At 44.3% G+C, this 21,658-nt stretch overlaps 1 protein-coding gene across 1 annotated transcript in view; it reads left to right on the forward strand.

The window, feature by feature from the left end:
* USP34 (ubiquitin specific peptidase 34) overlaps positions 1–21,658 on the forward strand; it is a 1,418,841-nt gene that overhangs the window by 792,326 nt on the left and 604,857 nt on the right. The window contains 2 exon segments of the mRNA XM_030196176.1: positions 8,696–8,820; positions 10,246–10,398. Of these exon segments, the coding sequence (XP_030052036.1) occupies positions 8,696–8,820; positions 10,246–10,398 (278 nt within the window).

Here is a 21,658-nt window from a genome sequence, read left to right on the forward strand (position 1 = left end):
AAACAATTTAGTAATCTGAGTCTGCGAGGAACACAAGGTATCAGAATGCTCATCCATTCTCGCTTCCAACTCCGCCACCCGATCTCCTAACTCACGCATATCAGAGCTCAGTTGATCAATGCGCTCCACAATGTCCATTCTAGACGCTTTAATTTCCTCTTTTATTTCGGCAAGTTGATTTAACATTCTCTTAGGGCATTCCGACGAATCTGCCTTTTTAGGAGTCTTCGCCACCACTTTCCCGGCACCCGAAACGACGTTACTCATTATGGCCATCCTCGTATTGCAAATCCCTGCTGCTTAGAAACAAATCAGTGCTAAAAAGTATGCCGATGAGAAGGGATTTACTGAAGAGCAAGGTAGAGGAAAAGAATGTCTGCTATGAAGTCCAGTGACGTCACTTCCTCCACTTTAATTTTAACTTTTACACTTCTTACCGTTATGTGGACCTCCTAACTTTCCTTTCAGTGCCCCCACTCAGGTTTTATTTCAGATGTTTTCTAGTCCACCCTTTTTGTACTTGGGGCATCCTGGTTGGGCTTGTTTTCAGAATTGATTCATTTGATTTCATTGCAACTATTTTTCTTTGACTTTAAAAAGTGTGGCAAGACCATATCTGGTGCACATGCTTATATCTGGTGCTTACAGTACCTTGGGCCTGGTTACAAATCGTTTCTGGCATCTTTGTTCTTAGATGACAAAAAAAGTATTTTGGAGCCATGAAAAGCAATGTGAGCAACTGGAAAACTGATGGGAGGCTGGAATGGATCCTTTCTTGACACATTTCCTTGACTTCAGCAGTATTGATGTTCATGCGACGTTATTCCATCCAATCCTCAATAGCCACGCCAATTTATCAATTCCAAGACCTCAGAGGGCCTCAGTGTCAGTGTCTGCCACACTGATGACCATCTTGTGTGTCAAAGGAGGAAACTTCCCCAAGGCACAAGAGAACATCTGTGTCTAGATGCCCTCAATTTGGAAATGCTTTCATTGACATGCTAAGGTCAAGTGAGTCTCTGCTTTGGAGTTCTTTTCTCGTTCTGAATTGGAGCACTTCTGTGATACAACTAAACCGCTTTAGTTGTACCACAGAAAGATGGTATATCAAGACTATATTAATAATAATTCTTCGAGGAAGAGAGGGTTCTGTTAACTTACCTTCAGATCGAACTCCTCTACATGAAAAGAGAATCTCTTCCAGAGGACCTTTCCTTTACTGGTTTTTTTTTTTTAAGGAAATGGTGACTGTCATTCTATTTGATTTAGATACAGAAGAGGAACTTGGGGCAGAAAGTTGATGTCCAACAATTGCTTTATCGTTTATTCATTTACTAGACCGTCACTTATTACTTATTCCTTTATATCCGAAGGAAGCTGTTATAGTGCCAATTCATAAGATCCTTAAGGACATACAAATGAGAATGTGGGAGTCCCTCCCTCTCCATGCAATCAGAGAATAAGAAGTCAGACTCAATGTATACAGTTCAAAAGATACTCAGATTTGAAAAGTAGTAGCTTCCTTTCCATTTTGTGGTGATTGAACTCATTCCCAAAAGGGCCAAGAGCCTTCCCTGCTCATAGTAAGCTAAGTAGCTGCAGATGTCGGTAGAGGTGCTGGCTTTATTCTTTGCACTTTATCTGAGGATTTTTGGTGCTAGGAGGAACAGTAAGCTCCTTTGCTTCACTCCTCTTTGATGTCATCAGCATGAGACTAACTGCAGCTTAAAATCCATAGCCAGTGCAGCAAAAGGACACACACTTTTTTTTTTTGCACCTCTTTGTGCGCACATTTGAGTGTATTTGTATTTCTCCGAGGACCGGCAGGCTTATCATTCTCACAAGTAGGTAGATGCATCCTGTGTCAGCTGGACGGCAAAATGCCAAGAAAAAAGGAGGAGAGCTTTCTGGCGTGCGAGTGCCTTCCCACCCACAGCGTGGCCGCACCTTTCAGTTACGTTTTCTTCATGTGAGGACGGCGGCTTTTTTTTTTTTTGCTTCTTCCTCACACGTTGAGAGAGCTATTTTTGTGCCTTTAGGCGTTTTTTTGCTACACGCTTCCCTTTCTTGATTTTCTTTAATTTGTTAAAAAAAAAAAAAGGCCCGTACATTCCTTAGCTTTTTGCCCTGTGTTTAATTTTCTGTTCTTTTTTGGCACGGGCCAGATTTAGGCCTGCTCTATTGAGTCTCCTTTTTATACCTTCTTTCCCTTTTTTAGGCACCATCGTGACTTTTAATTTTGTGGAAGCCATTTTTCCTTCCATGTCATCGAAGACTCCCAGTGGCTTTAAACGTTGTACCTGGTGCAACCGGACTATCTTGGGAAAAGACACTCATTCTTGGTGTCTACAGTGCCTTGGGCCCGACCATAGCCCTGCCAATTGTGTCCTTTGTCTTCGTATGAAGAAAAGGACCTATATTTCCTGAGAGGATCAGGGCGAAGACCAAGAAGCACCATCACCGATCTACATCAACCCTCGGTGCTGGGAGCTCCTGGGCGCCGAGGGATTCGGCACCCAAAAAGTGTCAACACCAGGAGGGCCGCTCCCTCTTCATCCAGGAGTTGGCCATTGCATGCATCTATTAGCTGCCGAGGTCCTTCTACACTGCCCCTGGTGGTTCTGCAACCTGAACTCAACCAGCTTCACAGCCTTGATGAGTGCATCTAGGCTTTGCTCACTGAGCTTCTGGAAGGCCTCATGCAGTGATGTGTGTCTGCATCAAGGGTGCTTGTGCCTACCATGCCTTCTGCTGTGGCCCCGCCTGGACCTCAGCCTGCGGTGCAGCCTCTGATTCTGGTGCCACTTCCGTCCCCAGTGTCAACAGCCACCCAGGCCAGTACCCCATCAATGTCGGTGGAGAAAGCTTTGCTGGAGTCGAAACGGGAGCTGGCTCCTTGACACCATTCTCGAGGGCATGTGTTCTCAACATTGAGGCGGTCTCGGACGTCCCTGAGGGACATCTCATTACTGCCTTGAGCAGGATACCTGAGTTGACAGTTAGTTCAGGCAGACAGTGTTGCAGAGTCTGTTTGGGGTCTAGAATTCAACTCTACCCCCCAGATCAATTTTATTCTGTTCCAAGCTTCACTCTCACTCAGTTTGTATATAATTTCAGGTTAATCTGAGTACTGTCCTCGCCATTGTGAGGCCCAGTGTTTGTTGTTTTCAGTGAGCCTGGATTCTAAGGATACCTCAATTGTGAAAAATCCTATCCTGCAACTTGAATAAGAGAATTATGTGGATTTGTAACCATGAGAGCTACACTCCATTCAAAGCTGCATGACTGACTATGGAAGAATGGTAGCCTAATAGAGGATCTCAATAAGTGCTTAAGGTCAGTTCTCTCCATTGTCTTATATATACCTGTCCTGCTCAGCTCTGTACTTATAACCGTACTTCAAACAGCAAACAAATGAAATTAATAACTTTATAATAGGAGAGCTACAATGTGGTCTCTCACCTGATCTGAACTCCGCTGACTTCTGCACGACTGACTATGGAAGAATGGCAGCGTTAATGAAGAACCCTACCTAATTATAGAGAGTAATAGCATCATTTTGAAGCCTGCCAAAATGACACATGCACACCTCCCCCACCTTATGAGTACCTGAGACACCATGTCCTCTCCTCACCATCCGTGGCATCTACCTTCAAAGAGGACTCCATTCTGAAGTCTTTAACAGCGCACATTTAGGACTGATATAGAGTGCTAAACCCGACTGACTTAAACTAGCTCTAAAAGCTATCACCATGAAATGGCTCACATGGATTTGCTTAGCCCTTTTGAGCACGAGGGGCAGCAACCTACCAGATAATTTGGTGCCTAGTCCTATCCCTGTAATCTTTAACCTGTCTAGAAAACCCTGCACTAAGAAACACCCTAATTATAATGTCAGATGTTTGCTAGATAATGCCAATACATACCATCAGAACACTACTATGGTTGCAGACCAGAACCAAGTGGCTAACGTTCGATGTCCTAAAAAACCTCGTTACCTTTGCATTTAGAAAACAAGTCTCAACTCACTCTTTTCCTCACCATTTATATCAACACCAGGTCTGTGGGGAACACAGCTCTTACTCGGGAATCTGCTAGAATCTTCAGATCTGGGCTTTCTGTTTATCTCAGAAACATCGCTCACAGAAGTTGATAGTCATCTACCCACCCGGTTATGGTATTCTTCATTCTTCAAGACAGGGTAAAAAATGAGGCAGATTTGCTCTTATCTTTAAGAGTTTTTACCGTGTGTCTGTAGTTAATTCTGGGATTTTCCCTGAATTGGAATGCATGCTATGCAAATTCTGCGCTGATTCAAAAGAGGGAAATCAAATCACCTTACTCCTTATTTACTGTCCTCCGGGAGCTTGGTCCAAGGCAGAACCTCTACTTGAAGAGAGAACTTTCTGTGCCATGTCAGAATTTTCAAGGATATTTTCCTGGGAGACTTAAACCTACATTTGGAAAATGATTCAGACACCAATGTCCACAACTTCAAATCATTCCTGAAGGACTGCGAACTAGCTACATTCTCTGAGGGTGCAACTTGTTAGACTTCATGACTTCCTATCCTAATGGTTTGATTAACTCATTCAAATTGAAGCCAGTACCATGGTCTGACCACTTTCCAACTGGATTTCACCATTGATATCTGTATGGCAAGCTTAACCAGACACAAGTCATCCAAATTCATCTCCACCAGAGATAAATTCAGCGAGGCCATTTTCTGGTCTGAGCTAACAGACAAAAGTGTTCCTTTACCACTAAAGGTCAAGACATCCAGAAATTCGCCATGGTTTACAGAAAAACTATCCATCCTAAAAAAGGAATGTTGACACCTTGAAAAGCAATGGAGAAAGAACAAAGATACTACTGATAAATCCAAATGGAAGTTAGCCTTCCGATGCTACAAAAAGAAGGTAGCTGACTCAAAACGCCAATACTATAGCAGCCTAATATGTCAAGATGATCTTGACAACAAAAAACTTTTCTCCTTAGTTAAAACATTATCTTCCACTAATAAGGATGAACTTTCACAGAAAACATGGCCCACCGCCCAAGACCTAGTTGATCGTTCGCCGATAAGATCTTTCAAATTAGGTCTGAACTATCTGAAGGTACACCAGCAGAGGAAAATAGTCCAAACCGTAGCTCAACATTAATCACCACAGATCCTACAACCCAAGGACTCAAAACTGACCAAAACTGGGAATCTTTTCAACCACTAACAGTTGAGGATGTAAGATCAATACTGTTGAAATGCTCCGGAGCCAACTGCTCCCTGGATCAATGCCCAGAACTCCTACTCAAATCTATCCCTATGGAAGCAGTAAACTGGCTACTCAATAATCTCAGTGAGCTGTTAAAAACTGGCTCTCTTCTTGTTGACATGGACAAAATTCTTCTCACTCCACTACTGAAGGGATCTGGGCTAGACATAACATCGCCTGCAAACTACTGTGTATAAAACATACCCCATTTCTTAATAAAGTATTAGAAACCTAAATTAGTAAACATCTCTCTTTATATCTGGAAAAAATTTCTATTTTACATTGGTCACAATTTGGCTTCAGATCGTCATATAGTACGGAAACATTGCTGCTAGTTTTAACTACATATGTCAAACAACATCTGTGCAAAAGCGATCAAATAATTCTTCAATTCGACATGTGAGTGGCATTCGATGTGGTTGACCACTCGTTGCTACTTGAGTACCTGGATCAAATAGGAATAACAGGGTCTGTGACTGTGTTCAAATGGTTCAGCGAATTCCTTTCAAATCAAAGTTATTCTGTCAAGCAAAACAACCAACTTTCCAGTGTCTGGTTTCCTAACTGTGGGGTTCCACAGGGATCTTCCCTCCTACGTACCCTGTTCAATCTCTTTATGTCATCCCTTGCCTCGATACACCTGGGACTTAATGAACTACTATTATCTTATGCAGATGACATCCTGCTTCTCTTACCAGTGACGGCATCAAACATAGATCCAACTCAGTCAGATCCAACTCGGTCTGTAGCGAATGTTATGATTGCTGTTAGCACCTTTTCCCTGACCAATAAACTGAAATTGAATGGCGTCAAAATATGGAACACTCTACTTATTCCAATCAGTGATATAGAGTATTGGATGAGAATATTTGTCCTACTATGCAGATTACTCTTAAGGTGTAGTATGGGATGAGTTGTTACCCAGATTTCCAGTTATCTAGACATATACCCATATGTTATAACCCTTTGTTTTGGCCAGGATTAGCATCTTCTGCATATAAACTATGAGATGCAAGGATTATCACACTTGGGCCCCCAGATAATAGAGGACTTGGGGGTCATTCCTTTTGGGGATCTTGGTCTGGAGTGGACTATCAAATACCTGCTTTACATCAGTATGCCTACCTCCAGTTGGTACTCTGAGACAGTAAGAGCTCATCTGGAGGGGGAAGCCACATTTTTTTGGAAGAGCTCTGTGAAGACTTTTGTTTTACTAGACACCTGGTGGTAGCACTGTATCGCCATTTGAGGCACCAGCAGCCACTGGAGTTGCTCCATGGGCAAAGGTAGGAAATAGAGTTGGAGATCAGTTATGATACAAATGAATGGAAAGTGATGGAGACAACTCAGGCAAAAATGATAATTGCCTCCAGTGTGCAAAAAATTGACTTTGGCTGCAGGTTGGAAAGAGGCGGGGGTCCCTTCATTGACGAAATGGTGGACTAAATTGCGTTATATCTATAAAGTGGAAAAATTGACAGCGCTATGATCTCTGCCCAGTTTTAATATGTTTAAGCGAGCTATAAAGACTTATGTTTAGTAAATATATTATATCTTAAGAATAGTAAGCTACTATTTATTTTAGTATTTGAGCAGCTGTACTTCCTCCAATTGGCTAGCAGATTGCATTTCCTTCACTTACGCCCAGGCTGGGCTGACTCTTGAGGGTCATGTCACGGCTCATAGTGTCAGAGCCATGGCAGCGTCGGTGGCTCACTTGAAGTCAGCCACTATTGAAGAGATTTGCAAGGCTGCGACGTGGTCATCTCTCCACACATTCACATCACATTACTGCCTCCAGCAGGATACCCGACGCGACAGTCGGTTCGGGCAGTCGGTGCTGCAGAATCTGTTTGGGGTGTAAATCCAACTCCACCCTCCAGGACCCGAATTGATTCTGGTCAGGCTGCACTCTCAGTTAGTTGTTCTTCGTAGGTCAATTTCTGTTATACCCTCGCCGTTGCGAGGTTCCATTGACCTGGGTTCTTGTTTTGAGTGAGCCTGAGAGCTAGGGATACCCCAGTCGTGAGAACAAGCAGCCTGCTTGTCCTCGGAGAAAGTGAATGATACATACCTGTAGCAGGTGTTCTCCGAGGACAGCAGGCTGATTGTTCTCACCTACCCTCCCTCCTCCCCTTTGGAGTTGCGTTTTTGATCATTTTTGCTTGTCATTCAACTGAGCTGGAACGGTCGCTCACGGGCGGGAAGACGGCCGCGCATGCGCGGTGGGCGTACCCTGCGTGCGGGACCGCTCGCGAAGTTTTGTTCCGGTTGGTGGGGGCTGCCGTGGACGTCAACCCAGTCGTGAGAACAATCAGCCTGCTGTCCTCGGAGAACACCTGCTACAGGTATGTATCATTCGCTTTGTGGTATAGGCGGAATAAAAGAGATCGATAGAATGTAGCGTAATGAGGAAATGGGAGACAGAATGGAGACAGTTGAGGGACACAAGTTTTGTTTAGTTCTTATTCAATAACTGTTCTTAGTCTTAGTGGGGAAGTTTGTCTTGACTGCTTTTGGGGCAGGTAGGGATTCGTGTTATTTTTATTTGGGGATAAAACTATTTGTACAAAGTTGGAGGTAACAGTAGTAGGGGTAAGGTTTACTTTGTTGGGTGTTATTTCTATTTGTTCTGTAACCTCTGATAAGTTTTTGCTAACTTATTGCTGCTAACTTATTGCTCTGTGTAATTGTACCATATTCTGTTGGTTATTTATGATTAAAGACATTGCAAAAAATACATTGAACTGAGGATTCATAAAAATTTGTGCATTTCATTTTTATGGGAGAAGCAGTTCCAGCTTCTTTGGCATAGAAACTTTGATATACTAAAATGTAGCAGTTACTGAATTGCTCCTTTCAAATTGCTTCTCTTCTCTTTTCTGCTATCTGGTCACAGACGCACAGATACATATACTCACCCAAACAGATTGGAAATAATTTCATGAGACATGCTTTACCCACCCACCCGTCTTCCCCTTAGTGTTGCTATAACCCTATTCCTGAGGGCTATTTCTTAGGGATTTAAATGAATTTACAAAAAGAAAATGAAATACACTACTGTGAAACCTACTCCCCGTTTTGTAAACCGTGCGGCAATGCCAAAACTGCACATTCAAACTGAATGAGATGGGTCGGCAGTGCACCTCAAGCTGCTAGTGTGGCTTAGTAAACGGGAGGGGAGGGGCTAGTGTCTGAACCATATAGCTTTCTTAATGGTTGCCACGTGTACCGCCAAACTATGGGACAGTGACATCCTTGGTCAAACTGTAAAATCCATGCTTTGAAATTTGTTTACAGAGACATATGGCTTGATATATTTTCATACCTGGTTTTATTTTATTATTTTTTTCCAATTTTGGAGTACCATTCCGTTCAAATGCATGCCATTGTGAGTGCTGATTTCATTTTTTTTTCTCTATTAGTTACTCACTATTCAATGTGGCTTTTGGTGAGTTGGGCACACTGTTGTTCGCGGGTGAAATCCAGCCTTGCAGATAGTGATAATTTACAAGACTGGTTGAAGAAATTGACTCTTCTCATTCCAGAGGTAAGACAAATGACTAAGGATTGTGGAAAATTATCTGAACTTGGAGTATCAGAACAATAGAGTAGTTATTAGAAAAAAAAATTTTTAAGTCTTTTATTTGATTCAGCCCATAATAGCAATTTTGTTTGATAAGACATAAACTGAGAAGAAGCATTTCGATGGACTCAAGATCAGTAGGAACCATTTGGAGCATTAGCATCATATCAAGCAGTGTGTAAATAATGAGCGGAGTAGAGCGGACAAATGTGAATCGTTTGTTTACACTTTCAAAGAATAATAGAACCAGGGGACACAAGATGAAGCTAGAATATGGTAGATTTAAAGGAAATAGGAGAACGTTTTTCTTTACTCAGCGAGTAGTTGGACTCTGGAACTCGTTGCCGGAGAATGTGGTTGCAGCAGCTGGCCTTACGGAGTTTAATGGGGGTTTGGACAGATTCCTGAAAGAAAAGTCCATTGAACATTATTAATTTGGGTGGGGGGGGGGGGGTTGCCAGGTTCTTGAAGCCTAGATTGGCCACTGTCAGAGACAGGATGATGGGCTTGATGGACCCTTGGTCTTTTCCCAGTATGGCAGTGCATATGCTCTTAAAAAACAAATGTTTGGTGAAAAAGATGGAAATATCTGAACTCTTCAGTGGTGTAGGAATGTTTTTTCTTTATGGGTGTAGTACTTTTATGAGAAAAAATGAGTACCTACAGCTCTATAGACAGATTAATTGTAAGTTAATTGTTAAATATTGGTGCATTAATGAAGGAAGAACTGTTGTGCTCCTTTTGGAAATTGTAGTAAAATGAATATTAATATGAAATAAGTACAGAAGATAATTTTGTATTAGCCTGCTTGAAATATATGTACAGTAAGGGGGTAATTTAGTATTAGGATGCATGTATGAGAAGTACACACAAAAAAAGCACCAATTCTTTTCCAGTTTTATGGAGGCAACATAGGCACCTATATTCCATTATAACAGAGAACATATAACCCAGAACCAGCCTCAGAAATGGATAAGTCTTCTTACCAAATTTGTATGTGCTCTGTGCCTATCTTTTAAAAACCTAAATGCATGCATGTGAGTGCAAACTGTTCCCCAACTTTTTCCCCAGGAACACCTCTTTGCTGTATGCAGAAATTATTATGTGCAAACTGTTTCACCTGTTTAAATTTTGGGAATTTTTATGAAAAATTGTTTCCATGCATAAAATTGTGATTTATATACTTAAATGCTTTGAAAAATATCTCCTAAATGGAAAAAGCTTAATTTAATACTGGCATTTCTTTAAAGGTGGTAAATTTTGTATTTGAACCCACAACATTTTTTGAAAATTTTACTCACGAAGTTTTTTTAGCTGGACCCCTTAAAATTTTTTTGTTGTTTCTATATATTTAATATCTTTAAAATTTATATCTTTTTTTTCTTCTAGACTGCAGTTCGTCATGAGTCCTGCAATGGCTTGTATAAGTTGTCACTCTCAGGACTGGATGGAGGAGACTCTATAAATCGTTCTTTTTTGCTACTGGCTGCATCTTCATTATTAAAGTTTCTTCCTGATGCTCAGGCAGTAAAACCTATCAGGGTAAGAAACTACAGTACATATATAGTAAATGATAGCAGAAAGAAGTCAGCATGCCAAGGGCTCTATAGATAGTACAAAAAGCAGAGGCAATAACGAGCAGCCTTATCTCATACCTTGTTCTATATAAAAGGAGTTAGTGTCCCCCCATTCACCCTTATGCATGCTGTGGATCTCTCGTAAAAGTTCTGAATCTAAGTACAAACATTGTCCCCCAACCTTACTTTGCCCATTAACCACCAATGGAAATCCCAACAGACCCAGTCGAAAGCCTTCTCCATATCTATAGATGATAAACCAGCTTTGACCAGGACCGCTGAGTGCCCCAAATAACATTCAATGTGTGGCTGATATTGTCTGCGATTTGTCACTTTGGTATAAAGCCTGATTGGTTGGAATGTATCAGCTTTGGCAACATCTCAGCTAGTATTTTTACCAGTAGTTTTTAACATCAACATTTAACAACGATATGGGTTTGATAAGACCTATTTCCCCAGCTTCAAAAGAACAGAAATGCCTGCCTCACTCATACTGGGTGGCAGGGAATTCCCAGCCAGGTAACCGGTGTTTAGTCTTCCCCCACCTCCCCTACACAAAGTTTATAAAAATTTGACCATGAAGCCATCTGACCCCGGGGTTTTCCACTTTTTTATGTTTCAACTTTTTTATTGATGAGTCAATCTAATATACAGTGGGGGAAATAAGTATTTGATCCCTTGCTGATTTTGTAAGTTTGCCCACTGACAAAGACATGAGCAGCCCATAATTGAAGGGTAGGTTATTGGTAACAGTGAGAGATAGCACATCACAAATTAAATCCGGAAAATCACATTGTGGAAAGTATATGAATTTATTTGCATTCTGCAGAGGGAAATAAGTATTTAATCCCTCTGGCAAACAAGACCTAATACTTGGTGGCAAAACCCTTGTTGGCAAGCACAGCGGTCAGACGTCTTCTGTAGTTGATGATGAGGTTTGCACACATGTCAGGAGGAATTTTGGTCCACTCCTCTTTGCAGATCATCTCTAAATCATTAAGAGTTCTGGGCTGTCGCTTGGCAACTCGCAGCTTCAGCTCCCTCCATAAGTTTTCAATGGGATTAAGGTCTGGTGACTGGCTAGGCCACTCCATGACCCTAATGTGCTTCTTCCTGAGCCACTCCTTTGTTGCCTTGGCTGTATGTTTTGGGTCATTGTCGTGCTGGAAGACCCAGCCACGACCCATTTTTAAGGCCCTGGCGGAGGGAAGGAGGTTGTCACTCAGAATTGTACGGTACATGGCCTCATCCATTCTCCCATTGATGCGGTGAAGTAGTCCTGTGCCCTTAGCAGAGAAACACCCCCAAAACATAACATTTCCACCTCCATGCTTGACAGTGGGGACGGTGTTCTTTGGGTCATAGGCAGCATTTCTCTTCCTCCAAACACGGCGAGTTGAGTTCATGCCAAAGAGCTCAATTTTTGTCTCATCTGACCACAGCACCTTCTCCCAATCACTCTCGGCATCATCCAGGTGTTCACTGGCAAACTTCAGACGGGCCGTCACATGTGCCTTCCGGAGCAGGGGGACCTTGCGGGCACTGCAGGATTGCAATCCGTTATGTCGTAATGTGTTACCAATGGTTTTCGTGGTGACCGTGGTCCCAGCTGCCTTGAGATCATTGACAAGTTCCCCCCTTGTAGTTGTAGGCTGATTTCTAACCTTCCTCATGATCAAGGATACCCCACGAGGTGAGATTTTGCGTGGAGCCCCAGATCTTTGTCGATTGACAGTCATTTTGTACTTCTTCCATTTTCTTACTATGGCACCAACAGTTGTCTCCTTCTCGCCCAGCGTCTTACTGATGGTTTTGTAGCCCATTCCAGCCTTGTGCAGGTGTATGATCTTGTCCCTGACATCCTTAGACAGCTCCTTGCTCTTGGCCATTTTGTAGAGGTTAGAGTCTGACTGATTCACTGAGTCTGTGGACAGGTGTCTTTCATACAGGTGACCATTGCCGACAGCTGTCTGTCATGCAGGTAACGAGTTGATTTGGAGCATCTACCTGGTCTGTAGGGGCCAGATCTCTTACTGGTTGGTGGGGGATCAAATACTTATTTCCCTCTGCAGAATGCAAATAAATTCATATACTTTCCACAATGTGATTTTCCGGATTTAATTTGTGATGTGCTATCTCTCACTGTTACCAATAACCTACCCTTCAATTATGGGCTGCTCATGTCTTTGTCAGTGGGCAAACTTACAAAATCAGCAAGGGATCAAATACTTATTTCCCCCACTGTATATAACCAAATAACTTCAAATTCAACAGTGTAGTTCATTTGTCATACATTAGTACAAAATGGGTAAGGTTTGCCATCAACATATTTTTCATTTTTCTCCCTCTCCCCTTTCCCCCCTATCTTCCCCCCTTCCCCCCGTATCCCCTCCCCCCCTATATTCTGGTCATGAGTTGGCCGGGTTGGCCTTGTTTTGCAAGGGCCAGCACGTTTCTCATATTTTTTATCAATTCTCTTGACCTTTGTCTTGGACGTGGCCCGCCTCTATACAGAGTCTCTAATGACTGGTGGGCAATTACTACCCCGGGAAGGAGCCCTTGCTCTTGTGGCTCCCTCACTGTGGTTCAGTCATTGCTGTTAGTAATTGTCTGTATACCCACCAGGTCTGTAATGTTAGTGTTATAGTATATTAGCCACATGAGCAATAATTGTTTCCCCTTCCGCAATCATGCACATTCTCACTGTTCCTTATTCTCTCCCTCCGCCCCCCCCCTTTCTCCCCTCCCTCTTCCCGTATGATCCTTATTACCGTGGAAACACTCCCTTCCCCCCCCTTGCCAACCCGCGCTAGGGAAAGGGCATACTTATTGCTTAAGTGTCCAGATTCAAGTCACAACATATTTATTAATAAACTTCTTCCCCATGGACTGAGCCTGTGGAGATAATGACCCCATATTTGCATATAAAATTTTTTCCTTTTCGGGTTACCTTTCGCCTCTCTAGCTTCCCAGGTGGCCATCTCGTGTATTTGGTTTCGCCAGTGCCAATATGCAGGTGGGTCTGGGGGTATCCATTTTTGCAATATGGTCTTACGTGCTATCAGACAGACCTTATGGCACCAAAGTCTAGGCCCTTTCGCCTGTGCGTTAAACGCAGATTGCGTGTCCAGCACGTAATGTTCCCATGCCCCCCCTACTGGTGCCTGTGTCGCTTTAGTCAGAAACCGTTGAATTTGTCTCCAAAAGTTGCGGACTCCCGGACATTCCCAAAAGGCATGAAATAATGTGTGGGCTTCATGATCACATTTGACACATTTCGCATTCCTTGCAGTGTTCATGTGCCCCCGTTGTCTTCCCGACATATATGCCCGCATTGCCATTCTGTATCCACTCTCTCTAAGCCGTTCATCTATGGTGAATGTCGGAATGCGTCTCAGTGTGGCCCCTACATCCCACCTCTCCAAAGTCCCCCCCCCCCCGAATCTTGTTCCCATTTGTGTTTAATATATTCTAAGTTTTTGGTAGGGGCATTTTTCACTAGTGCTCGGCTTATGGTCGACATTGTCATGCCTACCGCCACTAGGGCCTGAAAGAATATTTGTATCTGACCTCCAAGTTTTGATTGTAATGCCAGTTGATTAAGGCTTAAGATGTAGTGTTTAGCTTGTACATATGCAAAGTAGTCCCCCCATGAGTTCCTATGTTATTTTGCAGGTCCTCAAATTTTATGATGTCGCCTTCCCTACTTAACAGATGTTCCTCCTTTGTGATTCCCTGTGCCTCCCATCAGAGGAAGGCCTGATTAGTTTGTCGGTGTTCGAAACTCGGGTTCCCTCTGAATGTTAAGAGTTCTGATATTTCTGGCGTTCCCCCCAGGGTCCTAACCAACATCTTCCATGCCTTGTGCATGGGTTGCAGCAGGTGGCAATTTTTGAGTGGGGCCGGGAGTTGTCCCTGTCCTAAGTGTAGTAATGTGATAGCATCATATGGGGCAAAGTACTCCCGTTCCATTTCCAATGGTGTAAAAACAGTTGATTGTCCCACCCAGTCTCCTATATGTGTGAGTAGGCAGGCTTGATTATATAAGGCTAAATCTGGCATTCCCAATCCCCCTCTGTTCCATCCTCCCTTCATCATATTAGCCTGTATTTGGGGTTTCTTACTCGCCCAGCAGAACCTACTAAAGGCCGTGTTGATGTTCATTCTAAGTCTTTATGTTTCAGGCGGAGAGGGAGCGTTTGCAGAAGGTACAGCCATTTTGGGAATATCACCATTCGTATTAAATTTGTCCTTCCATTCAAAGATAATGCAAGGCCCTCCCATCTATCCAGCCGGCGCCTTGTCCCCTCTAACAGGGTACTTATATTTAGATCGTGTAGCTTCTCTAACTCCATGGTCAATTGGATCCCCAAGTATTTAAATGATCCATCTGCCCAGCTGAAAGGAAAACCCTGATCCCATAGGGCTCTCACTGTCTCTGAGGAGGCTAGTGCCTCTGACTTAGTCAGATTCAGACTTAATCCTGCATAGTCTTCGTATTCTTTCAGGATCTCCATTAGCGCCAGGAACGATGTCTGGGGTTCTGTGATGAGTACTAGGAGGTCGTCCGCAAAGGCTGCTATTTTGAATTCGGCCTGACCCATATGTATGCCTTGTGTCGTCGGACTAGCCACGATATCCCAGATCAACGGGTCCAGTGATAAGACAAATAATAACGGGGATAACGGGCAGCCTTGGCAGGTTCCTCTGTGTATCTGAAACTCCTCTGATTCCAGCCCGTTGACCCGTATCTTCGCTTTAGGTGTGTGATAAAAAGCCCGGATAGCTGACATAAACCGCCCATCAAACCCGTACTTTTTTAGCGTGGTGAGCAAGAATGCCCAATGCACTTTATCGAACGCCTTTTCGGCGTCAAAACTAATTAAGAGAGATGGTATACCTTTATGCTTTCTTCTCTCCATGGCCACTATAATTCTCCATAAGTTCTTAGCTATTACCCTACCTTCCACGAATCCGGTTTGGGCTTCGTGGATTAGTTTCGGCAGGACCTTTTTTCATGCGATTGGCCAGTATTTTTGCTAGCAGTTTGATTTCCACATTCAATAGAGAGATTGGGCGATATGACTCCACGTGTTGTAGGTCCCTGCCTGGTTTTGGCAGCATCACTATGTGTGCCAGAGACAGACCTTCCGGGGGTTGTTCTGTGTCTACTATCTTATTGAAATATTTAGTTAGCGTCGGAGCAATGTGTTCACCTAATACTTTATAGAATTCTATCCATAACCCATCTGGGCCAGGTGCCTTAAGTAACTGCCCTTGTTTTATTCCCAGTAATACCTCTTCCTCCGTAATTGGTTTGTTTAATTTATCTTTATCCCGTTGGCTAAGTGACGGTAGATCCAAGTTATCTAGATATAAAGACTCCGATAGTCCCTGTTCCCCTGTTGTCGCGTATAGTTTACTATAAAATTTGGCGAAGGCTTCACACATCTTTTCCGCTGTGTGTTCCATTCTCCCTCGTTCCCCTCTCGCTTGCAAGACCTGTCTCTTGCTCCCTTTTGGGTTGGCCAATCTTGCTAATAGGCGCCCTGCTTTATTCCCAAATCTATGTAACTAGAATTTATAGTAGGTTTGAGACTTCGAAGATCGCTGCTGCAGCAGCGTGTTTAGTGCGACCTGAGTTTCTAGGAGGGTAGTATGATGAGATTCTGCGTATGTCCGGCCATAGGCCTACCGAGCCTTACATATTAATTTACTTAATTTCCCTGTTTCGGGCCGACCTGAGATGGTGATGGTAGCTGATTATTTCACCCCGCAGCACTGCCTTCGCTGCATCCCAAAATAAAAGTGGGTTCTCTATGTGTTGGCGATTCAGTGCTGCATAGTCCTGTCAGCGTTCCTTTATTTTGGCTTTAAATGTCTCGTCTCCAGCTAGGTCCAGCGGGAACTGCCAAGAGCCACCTTTATGTCTCTGCTCTCCCCATGGGCGTAGTTTGACTGTTTCATTTGGGGGGGGGGGGGGCAAAGGATGGGTGGAACATATTAGCATATTCATTTGCATATATATATACATATGCAAATGATATGCTAATATGGAGGAAGGAATTGAAATTTACAGGCAAAATATCACAGATGCACATTTCAATAAGCTGAGATATTTCAATTAATAAATTCTGAATAAAATACTTTTTTTCTACCTTTGTTGTCTGATCATTTAGTTTTTCTATTTGCTTTGGTCCCAGTGTCTTGTTTTATGCAGTGTCTTCTTTCCAGTAGGCTTCCCTGTGCTCCCCACCCTCCCAGTCCCATCCATCTCCTGCTCCTTCCCTCTGCTCCTCACCCCTCCCAGTCCCATCCATCTCCTGCTCCTTCCCTCTGCTCCCCTCCTCTCCCAGTCCCATCCATCTCCTGCTCCTTCCCTCTGCTCCCCTCCTCTCCCAGTCCAATCCATCTCCTGGTCCTTCCCTCTGCTCCCACCCCTTCCAGTCCCATCCATCTCTTGCTCCTTCCCTCTGCTTCCCATCCATCTCCTGTTCCTTCCCTCTGCTCCCCACCCCTCCCAGTCCCATCCATCTTCCCTCTGCTCCCCACCCCTCCCAGTTCCATCCATCTTCCTTCTGCTGCCCCCCCCCCCCCCCCGCGAGGTCCAAGATCATGACTCCGTTTACCCCCTTTCTTCCTCCCTCCCTCCGGTGCAGGCAACAGTCTTCTTCAGCTTTTCTGTGTTCCTGGCAGCGGTAGCGATGTACACGCTGCCTTCGGTCTGCCCCAGAAGCCTTCTTTTCAAGTTCCTGTTCCCACCTATGCGGAAACAGGAACTTGAAAAGAAGGCTTCGGGGCAGAGCCGAAGGCAGCGTGTACATCGCTGCCGCTGCCAGGAACACAGAAAAACTGAAGAAGCATGCTTGCTGCCTGCGCTGGAGGGAGGGAGGAAGAGAGGGGGGTAGACGGACATGCTCCTCTCCGTCCGCTTGGCTTCCCTGCCTTCTCTGTCTGCGTCCCGCCCGAAAGGAAGTGACGTCAGAGGAAGGTGGGATGCAGACAGAGAGGGCAGGGAAGCCAAGCGGACGGAGAGGAGCGCGTGCCTGCTTTTTTTTTTTAAACTTTTGGCACGGCGGCGCCAGTCTCATGTCGTCGTCGTTTGGAGAGGCATTGCCCCCTCTGGCCCCCCCCCAAGTCTACGCCCATGGCTCTCCCCAATCCCAATCAAGACATACCCAAGCATGATCTGAGATCGTGTAGGGCCCTATATGCGTATCCTTTACTTTTCCTAGCATGTTTTCTGAAATGAGTATGCAATCTATTCTTGCTTGGGAAGCATGTGCCCGCGCGTGATGGGTATAATCTCTTTCAGTGGGGTGCAACACCCTCCACACATCTATTAGATTTAGCGTCTGTCCTAATCTTTTCAGGCCTTTATTAGATGCCACCGAGTCGCTCCTCTTACCCTGTGAGCTGTCTACCGAGGCATCCCATACTGTATTGAAATCTCCCCCCACTAGCACATGTTCCCCTTGATATAAGAATAGGTGTTACAATATTTGGTTGTAAAATTGTTTGTCAAACTGGTTGGGAGCATAGAGATTGCCTATTAACAGCTTTTGTCCCGAGATCTCCAATTCCACTAAGACATAGCGGCCTCTAGTGTCTATTGCAAGGGGACGCACCGCTGTTGTCAGCCCCCTACGGATTAATACCGCTACCCCTCCTTTTTTCCCTTGTGCTCCCGCTGAGACACATTCCTCCACCCACCATGTCCTAAGTTTTGCGTGTTCCTCTTGGCTAAGATGTGTTTCTTGCAGTAGTGCAATGTCTATGTTATTTCTCTGTAAATGTTGCAGGATTTTTGTTCTCTTTACTGGTGAGTGTATACCCCCCACATTCCAGGTGACGAGCCTAACCATAGTCTACCGGTCTTTTAATTCTCTGTGATGTTTCTCTTAAGCCATGTTTTCTTCTCAGGGAGGCATCCCAGCCTATGCCCCCCCCCCACCCCAAGCCCACCATCGATTTTTGTTCCGACTCTGGCTCAGTAATCTTTCCCCACCCCAGCGCAGTGATTGGTCTTGTTCCTTTGTGTCCCTTCCCCCCCCCCCGAGCCTCTGTCCCCTCTCCTTCCTGCCCCCCCTCTCCCTTCCCTCCCCTTCCTGCTTACCCCTTCTCCCCTGTGCTGCGTTCCCCAAGTTGGGAGTGGATCACGTTTACTGCCTCCCGCCCTCCCTCCCCTTCGTATAACACAACAATCATCTACCCTTTGCCTTTGAGCTCCATCCACTTCAATCACCAATTCCCCTTGACATTCATTCCCCAACAGACATTATTTTCCTCTCAGACTTACCCCTTCTACCCCTCTAGCCATGCCCCCCCTCATATGGCATTACACAGTATGAACTTATATACAGTTAACCTGACTCTGGTTTGGAGGGGCTTCCTGTAGTTGTGAGCTGTTCAGTCCCCGCCTCCATTCTTGGATGTTCCGCCACCAAACTGTCCATAGCTGAATCCCTAGGTTTATCCAGCTTTACCGAGGTCAGTTCCTGTGACCTGTGTCTTACGGGTGTGAGTCTCTCCAGCTACTCTGGATCCTTGTTTACTAGTTAACATAAACAAACTTTAACCGCGGCTGTTTAGTCTATATGCAGTCTAGTCAAACCTGTCTTAACTGTGGTAACTTGTGTCCATGAGGTCCCATAAAAGTCTCCCTCAGATTAGGATATAAATCAATGCCTCGACCCCTCCTCCGGCTCATATCGGGGTATCTCTCCCGCTGCCAATTAATACTGTCAAGTACCAAGCATGATGTACTTAGGAACAACAAACATAGTTTGAAATGTCTATATGCGAATGCCAGGAGCCTAAGAAATAAGATGGGGGAGTTGGAATATATTGCACTAAATGAAAAATTAGATATAATAGGCATCTCTGAGACCTGGTGGAAGGAGGATAACCAGTGGGACACTGTCATACCGGGGTACAAATTATATCGTAGTGATAGGGTGAATCGGATTGGTGGAGGGGTAGCATTGTATATTAACGAGAGCCTTGAATCAAATAGATTGAAAATTCTGCAGGAAACAAAACACTCCTTGGAATCACTGTGGATTGAAATTCCATGTGCAAAGGGGAAAAGGATAGTGATAGGAGTGTACTACCGTCCGCCTGGCCAGGACGAACAGACGGATGCGGAAATGTTAAAGGAAATCAGGGACGCAAACAAACTGGGCAACACAATAATAATGGGGGATTTCAATTACCCGCATATAGACTGGGTTAATGTAACATCTGTACACGCAAGGGACATAGGATTTCTTGATGAAATCAAGGACAGCTTCATGGAACAGCTAGTTCAGGAGCCGACAAGAGAAGGAAAAATACTAGACTTAGTCCTTAGTGGTGCTCATGATCTAGTGCAGGGGGTAACGATACGAGGGCCGCTTGATAACAGTGATCATAATATGATCGGTTTTGATATTGGCATTGAAGGAAGTGAAACTAGGAAATCAAGTACGCTAGCGTTTAACTATAGAAAAGGTGATTACGACAAAATGAGAAAAATGGTGAAAAAAAGACTGAAAGGAGCAGCTCGCAGAGTAAAAAACTTGCATCAGGCGTGGATGCTGTTTAAAAACACCATCCTGGAGGTTCAGGACAAATATATTCCACGTATTAGAAAAAAGGGAAAAAAGACTAAACGTCAGCCGGCGTGGCTAAACAGTAAGATAAAGGAAATCATTAGAGCCAAAAAACAATCCTTCAGAAAGTGGAGAAGAGAACCAACTGAAAGTAACAGGATAGATCATAAGGAATGCCAAGCCAAATGCAAAGCGGAGATAAGGAGGGCAAAAAAGGACTTTGAGAAGAAATTAGCGTTGGAAGCAAAAATACATAGTAAAAATTTTTTTAGATACATTAAAAGCAGGAAACCGGCCAAAGAGTCGGTTGGGCCGCTGGACGAAAATGGTGTTAAAGGGGCGATCAAGGAGGACAAAGCCGTAGCGGAGAAATTAAATGAATTCTTTGCTTCGGTCTTCACCGAGGAGGATTTGGGGGGGACACCGGTGCCAGAAAGAATATTTGAAGCGGGGGAGTCGGAGAAACTAAACAAATTCTCTGTAACCTTGGAGGATGTAATGGGTCAGTTCAGCAAGCTGAAGAGTAGTAAATCACCGGGACCTGATGGTATTCATCCCAGAGTATTAATAGAACTAAAAAATGAACTTGCGGAGCTACTGTTAGAAATATGCAATCTGTCCCTAAAATCGAGTGTAGTACCGGAAGACTGGAGGGTAGCCAATGTTACTCCGATTTTTAAGAAGGGTTCCAGAGGCGATCCGGGAAATTATAGACCGGTGAGTCTGACGTCGGTGCCGGGCAAGATGGTGGAGGCTATTATTAAGAATAAAATTGCAGAGCATATACAAAAACATGGACTGATGAGACAAAGTCAGCACGGATTTAGTGAAGGGAAGTCTTGCCTCACCAATCTAATGCATTTTTTTGAGGGGGTAAGCAAACATGTGGACAATGGGGAGCCGGTTGATATTGTATATCTGGATTTTCAGAAGGCGTTTGACAAAGTGCCGCACGAAAGACTCCTGAAGAAATTGCAGAGTCATGGAATCGGAGGTAGGGTATTATTATGGATTAAGAACTGGTTGAAAGATAGGAAGCAGAGAGTAGGATTGCGTGGCCAGTATTCTCAGTGGAGGAGGGTAGTTAGTGGGGTCCCGCAGGGGTCTGTGCTGGGTCCGTTGCTTTTTAATGTATTTATAAATGACCTAGAGATGGGAATAACTAGTGAGGTAATTAAATTCGCCGATGACACAAAATTATTCAGGGTCGTCAAGTCGCAGGAGGAATGTGAACGATTACAGGAGGACCTTGCGAGACTGGGAGAATGGGCGTGCAAGTGGCAGATGAAGTTCAATGTTGACAAGTGCAAAGTGATGCATGTGGGTAAGAGGAACCCGAATTATAGCTACGTCTTGCAAGGTTCCGCGTTAGGAGTTACGGATCAAGAAAGGGATCTGGGTGTCGTCGTCGATGATACGCTGAAACCTTCTGCTCAGTGTGCTGCTGCGGCTAGGAAAGCGAATAGAATGTTGGGTGTTATTAGGAAGGGTATGGAGTCCAGGTGTGCGGATGTTATAATGCCGTTGTATCGCTCCATGGTGCGACCGCACCTGGAGTATTGTGTTCAGTACTGGTCTCCGTATCTCAAAAAAGATATAGTAGAATTGGAAAAGGTACAGCGAAGGGCGACG

The sequence above is a fragment of the Microcaecilia unicolor genome, chromosome 3 (genome assembly GCF_901765095.1).
Source record: "Microcaecilia unicolor chromosome 3, aMicUni1.1, whole genome shotgun sequence".
NCBI classification, from domain to species: Eukaryota; Metazoa; Chordata; class Amphibia; order Gymnophiona; family Siphonopidae; genus Microcaecilia; species Microcaecilia unicolor.